At 45.4% G+C, this 18,441-nt stretch overlaps 1 protein-coding gene and 2 long non-coding RNA genes across 3 annotated transcripts in view; 1 reads left to right on the forward strand and 2 right to left on the reverse strand.

The window, feature by feature from the left end:
• Nucleotides 1-1,830: 1,830 nt before the first annotated feature.
• Nucleotides 1,831-3,134, reverse strand: LOC309333402. The gene is made up of 2 exons (XR_014152488.1): nt 3,007-3,134; nt 1,831-2,112 (listed from the first exon to the last, which is right to left on the reverse strand). It is a non-coding gene; the product is annotated as an uncharacterized lncRNA (long non-coding RNA).
• A 451-nt stretch (nt 3,135-3,585) lies between these two features.
• Nucleotides 3,586-4,803, reverse strand: LOC309333406. The gene is made up of 3 exons (XR_014152497.1): nt 4,673-4,803; nt 3,770-3,926; nt 3,586-3,642 (listed from the first exon to the last, which is right to left on the reverse strand). It is a non-coding gene; the product is annotated as an uncharacterized lncRNA (long non-coding RNA).
• SLC9A6 (solute carrier family 9 member A6) overlaps nt 4,678-18,441 on the forward strand; it is a 63,668-nt gene continuing 49,904 nt past the window's right edge. The window contains exon 1 of the mRNA XM_081846857.1: nt 4,678-5,748. Coding sequence (XP_081702983.1) covers nt 4,686-5,748 — 1,063 coding nt within the window. The 5' untranslated portion in view covers nt 4,678-4,685. The remainder of the gene's footprint in view (nt 5,749-18,441) is intronic.

Here is an 18,441-nt window from a genome sequence, read left to right on the forward strand (position 1 = left end):
CCGAAGGGAGCGTAGGAGGGGACAGTGGTCCGAGGGATTCCATGAGCCTCTCCAGCGAATCGGAAGATTCACAGAAGGGAGCGCCAGTGGCCAGGGGCAGGAGGGTCCCAAGGGGAACGCCCCAGGAGCAAGGGGGCAGCAGGGACTCCCAGAGCAGTAGTTGGAAATCAGGACCAGCTTCCCCACCAGAGCAGAGTGGGGGGGAAGAGTCCCAGGCATCGGGGCCAGTGCTTTCCCCACCAGGGAGAGGAGACGAGGCAGAGCCTACCACGCCTCCCTCGGAGAGTCGGACAACAGAAGGGAGGTCAGATCCGGCCAGTGTCACGGAAGAGGGAAGCAGTGATAGAAGTAGTGTAACGGTTAGGAGAAAGGTCACTGGGTTGGCGCGAGAAGCAAGTTCAAATGTACAGGAGCACGGGACAGCAGAGAGTGAGGATTGGGAACCGGGTCCTAAAGCACGCCGGAGGCAGGGGGAGGAGCTAAGCGACTCAGCGTCGGAAGAGTCCAGAAAGGGCAATGCCCCAGAGGGCAGGAGGACCCAGAGGAGAAGAGAGCAGCACAGGAGGTGGAGCAGGGCTAGGATCTTAAACTGGTGCGGAAGGGGCGGAGACTCAGACGGGACTTCGCCGATCTAGAGTCTAGACGTAGGGCTGCACGCTCTGGCTTTGAAATGGAAATTAAACCTCAATAAAGACTTTTGTACATAACATCAGCCTGGCGTTGGTCCTCTGTGAGCTGGGACCTAGAGGCAGCTCTGACAGTAAGTCCCGTCTCCTTAAAAACCTCGCAGCGTGAGTGGACGCAGCGAGGGGCGAAGATTGGTGCTTCGCGAGCTCATGAAAGCAAGACAAGATGACTACCGAAGAACGCGGATATTCTAGCATCTAGGAAGAGGGAAGACGAAGCCGCTGCTGCCTGCAAGGATCTGCAAATCATGTTGGAAATGTTGACTAAACAGGGGGCGCCGGGAACCAGACCAGAGGGGATTGGGCTGGGAAAAAGAGGAGGCAGCCTCAAATCACTATGACAGCTGACAGAAATGGAATCCAAAAACTTCCCCCTGCATTTAGTGGCTTTTACTCTGAATGAAGCAACTCTCCAGGTTACATACTATCATGTGCTTATAGCAGGAAGCCCAGATTCTTTCAAATCCAAGTATTTAATTCTCTTTAATAATAGCTTGAAATAATGTTCTGTAATATCAGTATACAAGTGACACCGAAAGATATAATGAACCAAAGCCTCACAGACACTAGGATGTTGCACTGGGATCCCATGAAATCTCCCCAACGGCACCATAGATTCCATTTGTTCGAAATGTAATTGAGTGAAAGCTTTCCAATAGTCAGTTGTCAAAGGGAATAACAACATTTTTCATATTGATACTGATGTTTTACATTTCCCAACCATTTCACTGTTCTTGAGGATGTGGGAATTCTGGTTTTTCTTTGGATTACATACTGTAGATTAAGTTAGTGTTAATATGTCTATGGCCATCTCTGTTGAAAATGGTAAATGCTTTATTTTCCTTGCTCTCTTGGGAAAGTGGCAAGGTATCAAAGTAACCATTTCTTTAGTCTGCACATTTAGATAATAAGACAGATATATTTGTGGGGTCCTTCAATACAGCTCTGACTTGATTGGGTAGATAAGATTGGGTAGAATCATAAAATCACAGAATTGAAAAGGACTCCAAGGGCATCTAATCTAATTCCCTGAAATGCAAGTTATTAAATTGCTAAATAAACTGCTTTTATTATTTCAGTTTCCATGCTGCTATTCCACTCACAACATAACAATAAAAAATACAAATCAATACATTATTAACAATAACAGTTTAAATGCTAATTTATTTCAAAACATAATATGGCAATCCAAATAAGTAATTCATTTTGATAATATGGATGTTATATTTTAATTCATGATAAAATAAACTTTCAATCATGAAAACATATCAATTGATGTCTGTTGTTGTTGTTGTTGTTGTTGTTGTTGTTGTTGTTGTTGTTTAGTTGTGTCCGACTCTTCGTGACCCCATGGACCATATAAATCAGAATTGGATATTTGCTTGTTAAAATTAGTTCCTGACCTTGATCCCAAAGGAGCCTTGGTCTGTGGGAACATAATGATAAACATTTCCAGTACCATCAGATATAAACAGTTAAATAACCAGCAGCCAGTATGCGGCAGTAGTAACAAATAAAGTGCATAACACTTTTTTCCACAGAGGCTAAAAACTGAAGTGCACACAGTTTGCATTAGCTGGGTCACATACTATAAACGTGCACTAATTAATCCTTGCACAAAGTCATTCTGTGTTGGCAACAGGTGGTTTCAGTCACCTCCTTCAGTCTGGCTTATCAACAACCATCACAACACGCCTCCCTTTCCTCGATCTCACCTGGGGGGTGGCCATAACTAGGGCAGCCAAAAGGATACCCCCCATCCCCCACCCAAAGGGAACCCTTGTATTTCGCCCCACCACCTTCTTTTCACCCCTGACCAAAATACTGGCAAGGGGCCTCCCCCCCGCTCCCGTGTGGTCTCCAACCGTGGCTCTCAAATGGTGTGGCGGCAGGAGAGAATGGCATGTGTCAAAGAAGCATTTAAACATTTCAGTGCAGTATAGTATGCTATTGATTGATTGATTGTAGAATATGGATAAACGTATTTTCAAAATGAGAGCAAGACCATCAAGTGACAATGAGGACAATCCTAGCTGTTTTCCAATGTTTCCGTTATCAGAAAAAAAATTACCATACTTTTCCGTGTATAAGACTAGGATTTTTTTTACTAAAAATGTTAAAAGGGGGATAGTCTTATACACGGGGGCAATCTCCCCCCATTTTCTTAATTTTGAGTCCCCCCAAATAGGGGGAATCTTATACACGGAAAAATACAGTAAGTATTTTTATTTTATTTTATTCTGAAAGTGTCGGTCCACGGGAAAAAGTTTGAGCACCTATTATTTTTTGGGAGAACCACAGACAGCTTTAACACCTTCACCTTCGTGAGTGATGTCAAAGTTACAGCGCCTGCTGTGTCTGTGTACAGACTGATACTGGACGACGGACATGTTTTGCTGCAGCTGGGGCAGAGGAAAGTGTCTGCTTTGGCTGCTGCAGGTGCACTATTTCGTTGCACTGTGCAATGTTGCACTTGTGTAATGACAATAAAGAATCTATCTATCTATGGCAGTGCCTCTCTCTGTGCTCCTCCCAGCTGTCATTCCTCCTCTGGTCACTGCTGGGGATGCACCACCTGACCAACTGTCTCCAGGCACTGGCTGTCATCTGCAAAGGATTCCCACAAAGCAGAACCAGTGAAGATCCTGTGGTGAGCCAGTGTGGTGTAGTGGTTAAGAGCGGTGGACTCGTAATCTGGGGAACCGGGTTCGTGTCTCCGCTCCTCCACCTGCAGCTGCTGGGTGACCTTGGGCCAGTCACACTTCTCTGAAGTCTCTCAGCCCCACTCACCTCACAGAGGGTTTGTTGTGGGGGAGGAAGGGAAAGGGGAATGTGAGCCGCTTTGAGACTCCTTAAAGGGAGTGAAAGGCGGGATATCAAATCCAAACTCCTCCTCCTCCTCCTGTGTGAGTGTCTGGAGGTGGTTGGATGGCGGCTAACAGATTGAGGTTGAATCCTGACAAGACAGAAGTACTGTTATTGGGGGACAGGGGAGAGGCTGGTGTGGAAGACTCCCTGGTCCTGAATGGGGTAACTGTTCCTGAAGGACCAGGTGCACAGCCTGGGAGTCATTTTGGACTCACCTCTGTCCATGGAGGCGCAGGTCAATTCTGTGTCCAGGGCAGCTCCATCTGGGACGCAGGCTGAGACCCTCCCTGCCCGCAGACTGTCTGGCCAAAGTGGTGCATGCTCTGGTTATCTCTCGCTTGGACTACTGCAACGTGCTCTACGTGGGGCTGCCTTTGAAGGTGATATGGAAACTGCAATTAATCCAGAATGCGGCAGCTAGACTGGGGACTGGGAGTGGCTGCCAGGACCACATAACACCGGTCTTGAAAGACCTAAGTTGGCTCCCAGTATGTTTCCGAGCACAATTCAAAGGGTCGGTGCTGACCTTGAAAGCCCTCAATGGCCTTGGCCCAGTAGACCTGAAGGAGTGCCTCCACCCCGGATGCCAGGGTCTCTCTCCGGCAAGAAGCGAAGTTACAGGGAACCAGGCAAAGGGCCTTCTTGGTGGTGGTGCCCACCCTGTGGAACGCCCTCCCAGCAGATGTCAAGGCAATAAGCAACTACCTGACTTTTGAAAGACATCTGAAGGCAGCCCTGTTTAGGGAAGTTTTGAATGACGGATGTTTTAATGTATTTTTAATCTTTGTTGGAAGCCGCCCAGAGTGGCTGGGAAACCCAGCCGGATGGGTGGGCTATAAATAAATTATGATGATGATGTCATGTTTGTTGTAATAAGGAGGAATAGAGCTTCCACACCTGGATCTGCTGGTCCTGTGGCTCCTGCGTGGGTCTGCCCTGGGCGCAACCACTGCTCTTCCAAGGGGACCCACTCCGGAACGGGGCCATCTTTACCTGGGGGTGCAAGGGGGGTGGGGCACCCGGGCCTGCCGCTGAAGCCACCCAAGGTCTTAACTATCTACCTGTTATGAAATAATAAATAATTTGGATCAAACCAGAAAAACAATATACATATATACCTAGGTATTACTGATGCTCCCTGGCCAGGGCAGGCCTCCTGGCGAGAAGTTGGGCTGCAGCACACAAGCAGCCTGGCAGTGCCTGCTGGCCTATAGCAACGCCCTGCTCTCCATGCTCACCCCGTCCTGGGGGAAGCAGGTGCGTCCCTTGCTGGGGGAGGGGGAGCCGTTCGCCGCCACGCGAGGAGGGCGGGTCAGCTGCACCGGTTGTAGTCCCGCCTGCCCCGCGGACCAGGCTGGGAGCAGGAACGAGGCGGGGCTGCCCTTTCGCATGGAAGGGGCGAGGTTTCTGCAGCAGCCTCTTCCTTTTGGAAGGCGAAGCAGCGGGGCTGGATTAGAACAACGGCGGCGCTTGGCAGACGCAACTAAATTTGGGGGTGCTGGGCGGTTCTTTGCACCCCAGACGGCCCTGCATGATGTCACGTTTGTTGTAACAAGGAGGAATAGAGCTTCTTCCACACCGAGATCATCCTGCGGCCCCTGCTGCCACCTCGCCTCGCCTCCTGGGCGGGCCTGCGCCCTGGGCGCGACCGCTGCGCTTCCCAGGGGGACCCACTCCGGAGCCCACCCTGCGCTCCGCCGCGCGCCCGGCGCTGCTCTCCCCACGGCGCCTGCTCCTCGCGCGCCCCTGCTGGCCGCGCCTGCTCGGCCTGGGATCGGCGCTTCCTCCTCCCTCTCCAGTCCCGGCTGCGGGGAGGGAAGAAGCGGAGGGGGACCCGGAGGAGCCATGGCTGCCCTGGCCCAGCTGCCGCGGGGCGGCTGGAGAGCCGGGCCGGCGGGACACCTGGGGGACCCTGGCCGGCGGCAGCAGCGGCTGCTCCTGGGGCTGCTGCTGGTGGCGGCGGCGGCGGCGGGGCTGGGCGCCCGGGCAGAGCCGCTGCTGGCCTCCGGAGCGCGGCCCGTGGCGCTGGAGGAGGAGATTGTGTCCGAGAAGGCGGCCGAAGCCAGCCACCGCCAGGACAGCGCCAACCTGCTCATCTTCATCCTCCTGCTCACCCTCACCATCCTCACCATCTGGCTCTTCAAGCACCGCCGCGCGCGCTTCCTGCACGAGACGGGCCTGGCCATGATCTACGGTGGGTGCAGCGCGCCGCGCTGGGTGCAGGGAGGGAGGCTGGCAGAGACCCCCTGGCGGGCACCCGGGCCACTTTCCAAGGGGGCCCGCCGGCCATTTAGGAGCAGGGATGCAGGCGTGCCGGATGTACGTATGAGCTAAATAAGCTATAAGTTAGGGCCCCCCTCTCTTGGGGGCCCCCCAAAAAATGAAAGGGAAAAAATCCTGGATGTACATTTCCAAAATATAAGATAAAGAAAACCAAATAAAATAAAACCTACATACAGCAACAGTGTGTTGTGTTGTGTAGGCTCCTATTTGTTATGTGCAAATTTCTTCAGGTACCTATTAGGTCCATAAATTACCATATCATATATTCAACACAAAAAACAGTGGCAATTTGTTGTGGACAAAGGACAGCTGGACATAGAAAGGGCCCCATTAACTTCAGGAGCTGAGGGCTTCCTCAAACCTCAATGCAGCCCTGGATGCAGCACTGCTCCACTGTGGTGCCACGGTGCTGCACCCCCCCCCCCTTTTGAGGCATCTTCCCTTGCTCCCACCGCCTGCCCACGCCTAGGAGAGGGGCAGGGGGAATCGCTGGGGCCGTTATCAACGTGCCCGGCAGAAAGTCCACTGCCTACCTGTGCGCACACCTTTAGATTCAGGACCTGCACGGTTTCCTTCATGCATATGATGAAGCGAGCTGCTGCCTCCGAAATAAAGGTCGTGTTTATTAGCCCTCCGGGTATCGTGAAACTATTTGTTTTTTCATGTTCAGAGGCACTCCATGAGCATAAGCAACAGGTAGGATTGGTTGTATTGCTGCTCTTTCTGGAGCTTCTCACACAAGGTGAGGCTTGGTGACAGAATGCCTGGCCGAAAGGTGCCGGGGTTGAGACAATAGAGCTTCTTTTTCTGCCTTGCACTCCCTTTCACACAAAAATAAAAAGAAACGCCTGCCGTACTACGTAGTTGCCATTCTGCTCACAGTGCAGAATCCCTGAAACTGCCACACACTTGCCCCGGACCTGCCACCCTGTGGGCAGTTTATGACCTTTGGACAGTGCTGCTGCAAGGTTAGGAAACAAATCCATTAGTTTGGGACTCCTGAGGACCCCACTATAGCTGTGAGATGGTGATTTGGTTTCCTCACTCTGACCGCATCTTATAGCAGGATTAATAGTCACGAAGTGTTTTACAATCGGCTCCTGTTAGAGCTGACATGGGGGGGGGGGAGTCCAGCCAGGATCACAAAGTGTTGCTCCCTAGTTCTCATGCACAGGATCACAGCTCAGAACCATAAGAAGAGCCTCCTGGATCAGAGCAAAGGCCCATCTAGCCCAGCATCCTGTTCTCAGTGACCAGCCTGATGGCCGGAGGAGGCTCAAGCAGGACAGGACTGCAGCAGTGCCCTCCCCAATTGGGGTTCCCAGCAGTGGGCAGACAGGCGTTCTGCCTCCGAGAGTTACTGCTGATAGCCTTCTGCTCCATTAATTTGCCTAACCCTCTTCAGGATTAGTATGCCAGGTGTGTTATTATTCTCACCAGCCATCTTGGAGGTAGCTCTCTTTTAATCCTGTTTTTTACAGGCAGGGTGGGTTTGATTTAAATCAAATCAATTTAAATCACAATTTAAATCACTAGTCAGTAAGACTTGATTTAAATCATTTTTTTTTTTTACAGAAAGACTCATTCTTGCTGGTATATTCTAATATTTACAACCAGACGAAGGTTTCCTTTTTAGAACATTAAATTTTCAAAGTCATTTTGACAGTTCTATAAAAAATTACTGATTTAGTTATACTGTTAGAAATACATAGAAAGATAATTATGTAATTATGGTGAGGTTTAATAAGTTAACAGTTTATATTTGGACAACTTTTCAGCTGTACTTGATTGGAAGGAGAAAAATAATCATTTCCTTAATGACAATTTAAACAATTTATTTAACTAAAACAATAACATTATAGCATATGTATCCATGTTTGTGAACTGATGTAGTTAAACATTTTTTAAAAAAACAACACACACCTTAGACTGAGTTTTAGCACACATGAAAAACTTAAAACAAATCCTTATTTCCTGATGAATAGCCTCTGGACTATAATGTAACGTAGATAGAATACTATCTTTAGGAAGATTTTTCCTCCAAAAATATTTTATTTTAAAAATCCAATTTAAATCAAAATAATCCTATTTAAATAAAAAAAAATTGATTATATCAACAAAATCCTATTTTTTATTTTAAAAAATCATTGATTTCTCCCACCCTGCTTTATACAAATCTACTTGCGGAACACTGTGTGCAGTTCTGGTGAAGGAGAAGGCAGAGCTGGAAAAGTTTCTGAAAAGGGCAACTGAAATGATCAGGGGATGGCAGCCATTTTCCCTATGAGGAAAATGGACCTTTCTCACTTAGACATGATAAAGAACTATGCAATTCTGTGTGGGAAAAGTGGGTGATTTTTTTCTTCCCCCTCTCCTATAGGGCTGGAATCCAAGGTCATCCAATGAAGTGGATCCATTTTTTTTTATTTTTTTTTTTAAATCATTTATTTTTATCCACCTTGTTTACAGGTGAGGGTGAGAGATTTCGACCTTCTGAAGGCTATCTAGTGAGTTTGTGGCCAAACAGGCATTTAAATCATAGAATCATAGAGTTGGAAGAGACCACAAGGGCCATCGAGTCCAACCCCCTGCCAAGCAGGAAACACCATCAGAGCACTCCTGACATATGGTTGTCAAGCCTCTGCTTAAAGACCTCCAAAGAAGGAGACTCCACCACACTCCTTGGCAGCAAATTCCACTGTCAAACAGCTCTTACTGTCAGGAAGTTCTTCCTAATGTTTAAGTGGAATCTTCTTTCTTGTAGTTTGGAACCATTGCTCCGTGTCTGCTTCTCTGGAGCGGCAGAAAACAACCTTTCTCCCTCCTCTATGCGACATCCTTTTATATATTTGAACATGGCTATCATATCACCCCTTAACCTCCTCTTCTCCAGGTTAAACATGCCCAGCTCCCTTAGCCGTTCCTCATAAGGCATCGTTTCCAGGCCTTTGACCATTTTGGTTGCCCTCCTCTGGACACGTTCCAGTTTGTCAGTGTCCTTCTTGAACTGTGGTGCCCAGAACTGGACACTGGTGAGGTCTGACCAGAGAAGAATACAGTGGCACTATTACTTCCCTTGATCTAGATGCTATACTCCTATTGATGCAGCCCAGAATTGCATTGGCTTTTTTAGCTGCCGCGTCACACTGTTGGCTCATGTCAAGTTTGTGGTCAACCAAGACTCCTAGATCCTTTTCACATGTACTGCTCTCAAGCCAGGTGTCACCCATCTTGTATTTGTGCCTCTCATTTTTTTTGCCCAAGTGCAATACTTTACATTTCTCCCTGTTAAAATTCATCTTGTTTGTTTTGGCCCAGTTCTCTAATCTGTCCAGGTCGTTTTGAAGTGTGATCCTGTCCTCTGGGGTGTTAGCCACCCCTCCCAGTTTGGTGTCATCTGCAAATTTGATCAGGATGCTCTTGAGTCCATCATCCAAGTCGTTGATAAAGATGTTGAATAAGACCGGGCCCAAGACAGAACCCTGTGGCACCCCACTAGTCACTCTTCTCCAGGATGAAGAGTCACCATTGATGAGCACCCTTTGGGTTCGGTCAGTCAGCCAGTTACAAATCCACTGAGTGGTAGCATAGTCAAGACCGCATTTTACCAGCTTCTTTACAAGAATATCATGGGGCACCTTGTCAAATGCCTTGCTGAAATCAAGGTAGGCTACATCCACTGCGTTCCCTTCATCTACCAGGCTTGTAATTCTGTCAAAAAACGAGATCAGGTTAGTCTGACATGACTTATTTTTCAGAAATCCATGCTGACTATTGGTGATCACAGCATTCCTCTCTAGGTGCTCACAGACTGTTTGCTTAATGATCTGCTCCAGAATCTTCCCTGGTATTGATGTCAGACTGACTGGGCGGTAATTATTTGGGTCCTCTCTTTTCCCCTTTTTGAAAATAGGGATAACATTTGCCCTCCTCCAGTCTGCCGGGACTTCGCCTGTTCTCCAGGAATTCTCAAAGATGACTGCCAGTAGTTCTGAGATCACACCTGCCAGTTCTTTTAATACTCTTGGATGCAGTTCATCTGGCCCTGGAGACTTGAATACATCTAAACTAGCCAAGTATTCTTGTACTATCTCCTTAGTTATTCTGGGCTGTGTTTCCTCTGCTGAATCATTTGCTCCAAATTCTTCAGGTCGGGCATTGTTTTCTTTATCGGAGAAGACTGAGGCAAAGAAGGCATTGAGGAGTTCAGCCCTTTCTGTGTCCCCTGTTTGCATTTCACCATCTTCTCCTCTGAGTGACCCCACTGTTTCTTTGTTCTTCCTTTTGCTACGAACATACCCTTCAAAGCCTTTTTTTGTTGCTTTTAACCTCTCTAGCAAGCTTGAGTTCATTCTGTGCTTTAGCTTTTCTGACTTTGTGTCTACACGTGCTGGCTATTTGTTTGACTTCCTCTTTGGTGGTTTCCCCCCTTTTCCACCTTTTGTACACATCCTTTTTTAATCTTAACTCAGTTAAAAGTTCTTTAGATAGCCACCCTGGCTTCTTTAGGCACCTTCCATGTTTCCGTCTCCTTGGTATTGCCTGAATTTGTGCTTTTACTATCTCCCTCTTAACAAACTCCCAGCCATCATGAACTCCCTTTCCTTTTAGTATTACTGTCCATGGGATCTCACCCAGCACTTCCCTAAGTTTTATGAAGTCGGCTTTCTTAAAGTCAAGAAATTGAATGCTTGGCTGCTCTTTTCCGCTGTATAGTAAACTTCAGAAGAGCATGATCACTCGCGCCTAATGATCCTTCCACTTCTACCCTACTAACCAGGTCTTCAACATTGGTTAGGACCAGATCTAAAATGGCTGTTCCTCTTGTTGCTTCTCCCACTTTCTGGACAATGAAGTTGTCTGCAAGGCCAGTGAGGAATCTGTTTGACCTTATGCTCTTGGCTGAGTTTGACATCCAACAAATATCCGGGTAATTGAAGTCCCCCATTACTACTATCTCCCTTCCTTTTGCATGCTTGGCCATCTGTTCCAGGAAGGCATCATCTATGTCCTCCGTTTGGCTTGGGGATCTATAGTAAACTCCCACAATGAGGTCCCTGTTATTCTTCTCTCCCTTAATTTTGACCCAAATGCTCTCACTTTGGCTTTGAGGTTCTAAATCTTGGATCTCTTCACAGGTATACACATCCCTGACATATAACACCACTCCTCCTCCTTTCTTGTCTGGTCTGTTTCTCTGAAATAGATTGTATCCCTCCATTATTACATTCCAATCGTGGGACTTATCCCACCAGGTTTCAGTGATGCCTATTATGTCATATTTAGTTTCCTGTACCAAGAGCTCAAGCTCATCTTGTTTATTTCCCATGCTTTGCGCATTAGTGTACAGGCATTGAAGTCCATTAATCATTCCCCCGTGTCTCTTATTTAAGGATTTTTTCCTCCCACCACTAGGTCTGCGTGCTGTTTGCTCCATTTGGTCTATGACATTTGGATAATCATCTTCGTCAATTGATAGACTCCTACCTTCAGGAGCACTGTCTCCCTCCCCCACATTAGTCAGTTTAAAGCCCTCCTGATGAGGTTTCTGAGATTTTTGGCAAAAACATTCATCCCAACCGTTGTGAGGTGCAGCCCATCGCTTGCCAGAAGTCCATCTTCAAGAAACTGCAGTCCGTGATCTAAGAATCCAAACCATTCCTGTTTACACCATTTGTGAAGCCAGCTGTTCACTTCCACTATTTTTCCCTCTCTCCCTGGGCCACGTCGTTCAACTGGGAGGACAGATGAGGTGACAATTTGTGCATTAAATTGCTTCAATTTCCTGCCCAGAGCCTCGTAGTCTCTTTTGATCTTCTGGAGGCTAGTGCTTGCAGTGTCATTGGTTCCCACATGAACCAAGAGGAAGGGGTATTTGTCAGTGGGTTTTATGATTCCTTGCAGTCGTTCAGTTACATATTGGATCTTAGCCCCGGGGAGACAGCACACTTCCCGAGACATCTTGCCAGGCCCACAGATCTGCTTCTGTTCCCCTCAGTAGGGAATCCCCTATCACCACTACACGCCTCCTCTTAGGTCTGGTTGGGGTTCTTCCGTGAGCTGTCCGTTCCAAGGTCGCCTGGACATTCCCTGAAGACTGACTTTGCTGTTTGTCTTCATATACCTGATCGACTGTAATGAGGGAGAGATCCTCAAATGGAGTCTGCTCTTCGTCTTCCATGCTAGGGGAGAGGACCTCAAAGCGATTGTGTATTTCTAAACAATCAGAGCAAACCCTGGGCCTCCTACTTCTTTGAGTCACGTTTCTCCATATATCTGGCTCCTGTGTTGGTGAACTAGCCTCCTTCTCAGGAGGCCCAAATCTTCTCAGAAGATTTGAACTGAGAGTTCCCCAAATCCAGTATTGTACAGTGGTACCTCAGGTTACAGACGCTTCAGGTTACAGACTCTGCTAACCCAGAAATAGTACCTCGGGTTAAGAACTTTGCTTCATGATGAGAACAGAAATTGTGCTCAGGCGGTGCAGAGGCAGCAGGAGGCCCCATTAGCTAAAGTGGTACCTCTGGTTAAGAACAGTTTCAGGTCAAGAACAGACCTCCAGAACGAATTAAGTACCACTGTATTCTAGATCCTGACTGGTAACAAGCTTTCTCTTTCGAACATAGGAATCCTTTAACTTTGGCAGGGCCAGTAATGCTTGTACACATATACCATTAATCTGTTCTTCCTTCCAGTGCTGCTTTAAACATTTTTTAGAGAGCTGCTGGGAAATTGATAGCACTTCCTTTGCTCCCTCTCCAGTGCATGACTTGTGACACTTGGTTATTTTACTAGGGTAGTCACAAGAATGGTGCTGGAAAATTTGAGACCTTAAACACTTCGGAGAGAAAGCTGATTGCTCAACAGAAACAAACTAAAAACTGCAAGAAGTTTAAATTACTTTGTCTTAGATTCCCAAGTGATCAGGCTAGATATATCTGAGCTTGCTTATTACGAAGTTGCTAACTGAGCAAGGAAGCAAACATAACACCTGAGTTATATATAGAGAATGGTCTGCAAACATTTGGAATGGTTGTGTGCTACATATTTTTAAGAATTGGTGCCAGTGCATACCTATGTTCCTATTTTAAAAGATTATTGTACAGTGGTGCCCCGCAAGACGAATGCCTCGCAAGACGGAAAACTCGCTAGACGAAAGAGTTTTCCGTTTTGGAGCTGCTTCGCAAAACGAATTTCCTATGGGCTTGCTTCGCAAGACGAAAATGTCTTGCAAGTTCCTGCGGTTTTTTTCCCCTTTCCCCCCCTTTTTCTAAGCCGCTAAAAGCCACTAAACCGCTAATAGCGCTAATCCGCTAAGCCGTCAATGGGCTTGCTTCGCAAGACGAGAAAACCGCTAGACGAAGAAACTCGCGGAACGGATTCTTTTCGTCTTGCGAGGCACCACTGTACTTTCTTTGTAATTCCAGTGCTTACCATGGGGCCCAGTGACTTGAGCTTGGAAATGGGAGACCCCCCAAAGTCCGGCCAGCTGCAGAGGTTTTTGGGTAGTCCACAAAAGCAAGAATTTTGTGGCACTGTGAACAATAATGCCACTACAAATCTGGTAGTTTTCAGGGTGGCCTGAGACACACTGTCTTTATCACAGAGTTGTTATGAAGCTGAAAGAACAACACTTATAAATTGATTCTTAAGAACTGTAAAGCCATTTGTAATAGTGGGGAAAGATTTGGAGGGATCACTGTGGTAGTTGAGCATATAACCACATATATGCATATATATAAGGGTGTTTCTTGTGATATCTTTTGTTATTGATTAGAGTCCTGAGGTCCTTGTGTGAAGAGCCTGTTGGTGTCACCTTTAGTCAGGATGGGTAGAGATTTACTGTCACACACATGCACAGATGTGTCCTGCTCTGGAGGCCAGGACCTGAACCCATGGCTTCAAGTTACAAGAAAGGAGGTTCCAACTAAACATCAGGAAGAACTTTCTGACAGTAAGAGCTGTTTGACAGCGGAACAGACTCCCTTAGGAGGTAGTGGGCTCTTCTTCCTTGGAGGTTTTTAAGCAGAGCTTGGGTGGCCACTTGTCATGTATGATCTAGCTGAGATTCCTGCATTGAGAGGGTTGGACTAGATGGCCCCTGGGGTCCCTTCCAACTCTAAAATTCCAAGATCTGTGACCTGTGACTTGTTTCAGACTTCCCCTGGGAGTGAGATTAAACCCTTTTTCAAATCTTAACTTGAACTTCAAATGCCAGTTGAATGAATGAACCTCAGTTTCTGTGTATATAAACACACGAAAAGTGAAATTGGATTTTTATTCCTGACCCCATATGAGGGCTGTAAAAGGATAAAGGTGAAATGAGTGACATTCTAAGATTGTTTTAGTATTACTTTCAGCACCTGCTGTGACTTCAGTTGGCTCCCAGAAGAAGTCCTCCATGGTGGTATGGCTGTCACAAACTCCCCTCTGTGGGGCATGTAGACGATATCATCAGGACAACCTCAGTCACTTTCTCATGGGGTACATGTAGGTTCTGCCTTGTTTCCAAGATGTATCCAGGATCAGCATCCTAGGTTTCTCTTAGGTCCAGTTCTTGAGTCTCACCATGGACATATTTCTATGGATAACTCTTACATAAACTTTAAATGGTTATGTTTGTAATATCTTCCTAAAGTCTGCCTATAATGCATGGCTAACCACCCATTGAGAACCACATTGACCCTTAGCCAGCTGTTTGGGGAACACACACAAGGGGTGGGGGTGGTTGCCCCCCCTTACCCAGAGGACCCAGAGGCACCCCTCCAGCTGATCCACATAGCTCATCTCCCCCTCTCTCATCAAATGATCAGTCTGAGATGAAGAAGGGGACGGTTGGCATTACTGTCAGGGTGCTGAGCTGCATCTCTTTTTTTCAAACAAACAATTTTTACATCACCGCTGCCAAAATTATTTGTTCTTAGACAACCAGAAAAATTCGCATAGATGGCCAAACCAGACCTCCAGACTAGGGACTAACCACCAGTAACTTATATCCTTTGTTGTGTATCTTTTATATTCGTTTTATATGTTTTTATATTTCTGTATAAACCGAAATATAAATATATTCTGCGTCGTTATTGAGAAAGATGGCTAAAGAGAGGACTTCCGGTTTGGATCGCCAGCTGTAAGGGAGCGCGGAGAAGCCTCTCCGAACCGCACAGGGTTTTAAGGGGCAACGCAAGGGCACTGCGACCCCAAAATCTCAAGGGGGGGCCCCCTTGAGGGAATGCTAACCAACAGCGTTGGAAAGGTTCCGCTGCCCCTCCGGGTTTTTTTTTCACTTTGGAGAGACTCGGGAGCGACGGGACTGAGAAACGCAACGGTAAGCTCTGCGGACCCTGTGTGGCGATGCCTCTAGCTCTCACTGTAATGGCGACAAATCTCCGTAACTTTAAGAACAGACGCCCTTGGTGTTGAAAGATTCATTTGGAGTTAAAATTAAGAGCTATTAACTAAAGGAGCGTCGGATGTAAGAGGATTAAAAAATAAGGAGCCCGACCTGTTTTTCGGAGTTAAGATGTCACTGGACTTAAAATCGTAAGAGTGAAACAAAGAAACTACCACTTACCCGCTGTAGAAAGTGGGAACTGAAAGTCCTTGCTAGTAGCTAAGCGAGGCAAAGGATACAAAACAAAAGAAAAGTAGCAAAACGAAGAGAAAACTTTAAGAGACTTTGTATTGAGTTGGGGGTGCACGAAAGAATAAGAATAAGAGGAAGATTTAAAGTGAGCTGATATAAAGAAAGAACGCTGCAGACTCAGCGGAGGTTGCAATTAGAAGGAGAAGGACAAGAGAGGGAGAGAGGCGAAGCGGAAAGTTGAATCAAACAAAGATTGTAACGGAGTTGGAAGAGAACTTTTTACTCTTTATTTATCATCTACCCGTTACAGTGCAAATAAGTAAGTAATTACCTCCTCCCCCCACCTCTCCAGCTCGGACTACGGATTTTACATTGCTCAAAATAACCTAGAAGATTTCGGACTTTTAACTTCCTCTTTTTACTCTTATTTTGGACTTCTGCCTTTTCCCATTCTTTATCAATAATCGGTTTATAGATGATTCGACAGCATTTTTATTTTCTTTTTTTTCTATATACAGCACCAGTAGGACTTTACTTTTTTCACCATGCCACAAAGGATTAAACTATATTTATGAGATACTTCGCTTGCTGAAGGACTTAAATCATTCTGAGTTTAATAGGGGGTGGGAACAGAAGCCTTCACCCCCTCCCCCCATATATTGAACAATAGATAATTTTGCATTCCTGAACTTTCCTTTCAACACAACCTCCTCGACTGGAAGGTTCCAGCAATTCTCAGTAGTTGAAAACTAGCTGCAAATTTCCTCTCCTCATTATTTGGAACTCTTTTCTCTCTTACGGACTATCTTTGGACTGCATTGAAACTCTGAAACCTTGGAACCTCCTGCCCCCTCCCCCTCCCCTCCCCATTCCTCCTACCCTTCACCCTATCTCCTCCCTCTCTAAATCTTTAGTCACGCTTATTTTTTTTTTGAAAGAATATTACTTATTCGGATTACTAACTAGTCTGACAAATACTACTTATACCACGCGAAATTGGATTAAGCCAAACAAGTGGCTGAAGAGTGATCAAAGAAGAAGAAGTAAATTGCCCCTACTAGAAATAAAAGCTGGACATTGGACAAACATACAACTCTTCTAACCCCTGATCTTACTGCTTTCTCCCTCCCTTTTACACATCCCCCCTATATAAGAATAACAACTCTTAAAACTGATCTTATCATATCATTATATTTTCATATTATTAACAAGTTTCGGTTTGATAAACGTATAGGTGGTAAGTGAAATCTAATGAATTTATTTTAGATCTGAAGGTAGTGTGTTAGAGTTGGAAAAATTATAAAGGTAAAGTGTTAAAATAGTCTGACATACTAGGAAAATATTTGAAGTGTGGGGGACATTTGATTGATCAATCTGACAATATCGTTTCAACTGGTCTAAGGGGAAGGTTAATGTACATCTTATGAGAAAACTGATTAAGATTGTGCGCCCTCTAGGGGAGAGATATAAGAAATCAAAATTTGTGTAAGATTAAGGATAAAAGGTGAGGGAGAGTGGAAGTGGAGACAATGGCGGGAAAGAATGGGAAAAAGGTAGGAGGAACACCATCAGAGAGAAAAGCATCTCTACAAGAAGAAATTAAAGACCTAGATATACTATGGTTGAAAATAAAGGAGGAATTCAAACAGAATGAGATCCATATGGAGAGAAAATTAGGAGAGATGCAGGAATCGATTGATAAGAAAATAGAGGACGCGGTAGGTGAATTGTCAAACAAGATAAAAGAGTTGACGACTCGATCAAAGATTCTAGAGGATTCAAATAAGAAAATACAAAAAGAGATGAAAGATCAGAGAAAGGAGGCAGAAAAATTAAAAGAGAATTTTAGAGAACTGAACAGGAGCCAGGACCAGGTCTTGGACAATCTGTCCATGATGGAAATGAAACAAAAACAGTTAAACCTAAAATTCCGAGGAGTAGGAGAAGAAATTAATGAAGACATCAAAGGAAAAATGATTAGAGAATTGGCGAAATGGTTAGTATTTAACGAAGAGGAAGTTGCACAAACAATAGAGAATGCCTTTAGGATAAAAATAAGGCCCAAACAAACTAAACTCAAAAAGGCTCCAGGAGATTGTTTAGTGATTTTCAAATCAATAGAGATGAGAAATATAATTCTAAGAGAAAGTTACCAAAAGAGGCTAATAATTGATGGTAGACCAATTATTATCTTTAAAGAAATACCAACCAGGCTTCTACGCAAAAGAGAGGGTTACAAACAGTTAGTAAATACTTTGAAAAAGAATGGCATACAACATAGATGGGAATTTCCTGAAGGGATTTCCTTTTTCTATAAGGAGAAAAGATTTAAGATTACTGACTGTCAGGAAGTGGGTAAATTTCTGCGTAGATATGAAAAAGATCTCGGGAGGATGGAGGAGAGACATGGAGGGAAAAGCGGAAACACAGAGGAGGGAGGAGGCATGAAAGAGAGGGCGGGGGAGGGGGAGGCAGGGGAGGGGGGGTGGAGGATGAAGGAGAGGAGGAAGTAGGGGAGGAAGAAGTCGAAGAGGAAGAAGAAGAAACAGAAAGCCAAACTACCCGAATCTAAATTGGTAATTTACTGGTCTTTTAGTAGATAAACGTGATAATGAATTTGAAAATCTTAACATGGAATGTAAATGGCATGAATGAAAAAACCAAAAGGAATAAAATTGTAAGCGTCTTAAAAAGGAAAAAACTTGATGTAATTTGTATACAAGAGACGCATGTGACTAAAAAGCATAAACACATTTTACTAGACAAAAAACTAGGAGCAGAATTTGTAAATTCTACGGTAGAGAAAAAAAGGGGAGTAGTAACATATGTCAATGAAAAATGGGAACCTAAATTGATTTACAAAGATGAGGAAGGAAGGATATTGGGGGTGCAGATCAACTTCCAAGGGGAAAAACTAAATGTGGTAAATATATACGTTCCAAATTCAAATAAATTAGAATTTTTTAAGAAATTAGAACAAGTCTTATTGGAACTAGAAAATAATAAGACGATATTATTGGG

The sequence above is a fragment of the Podarcis erhardii genome, assembly GCF_964252035.2.
Source record: "Podarcis erhardii genome assembly, chromosome: Z".
Classification (NCBI taxonomy): Eukaryota; Metazoa; Chordata; class Lepidosauria; order Squamata; family Lacertidae; genus Podarcis; species Podarcis erhardii.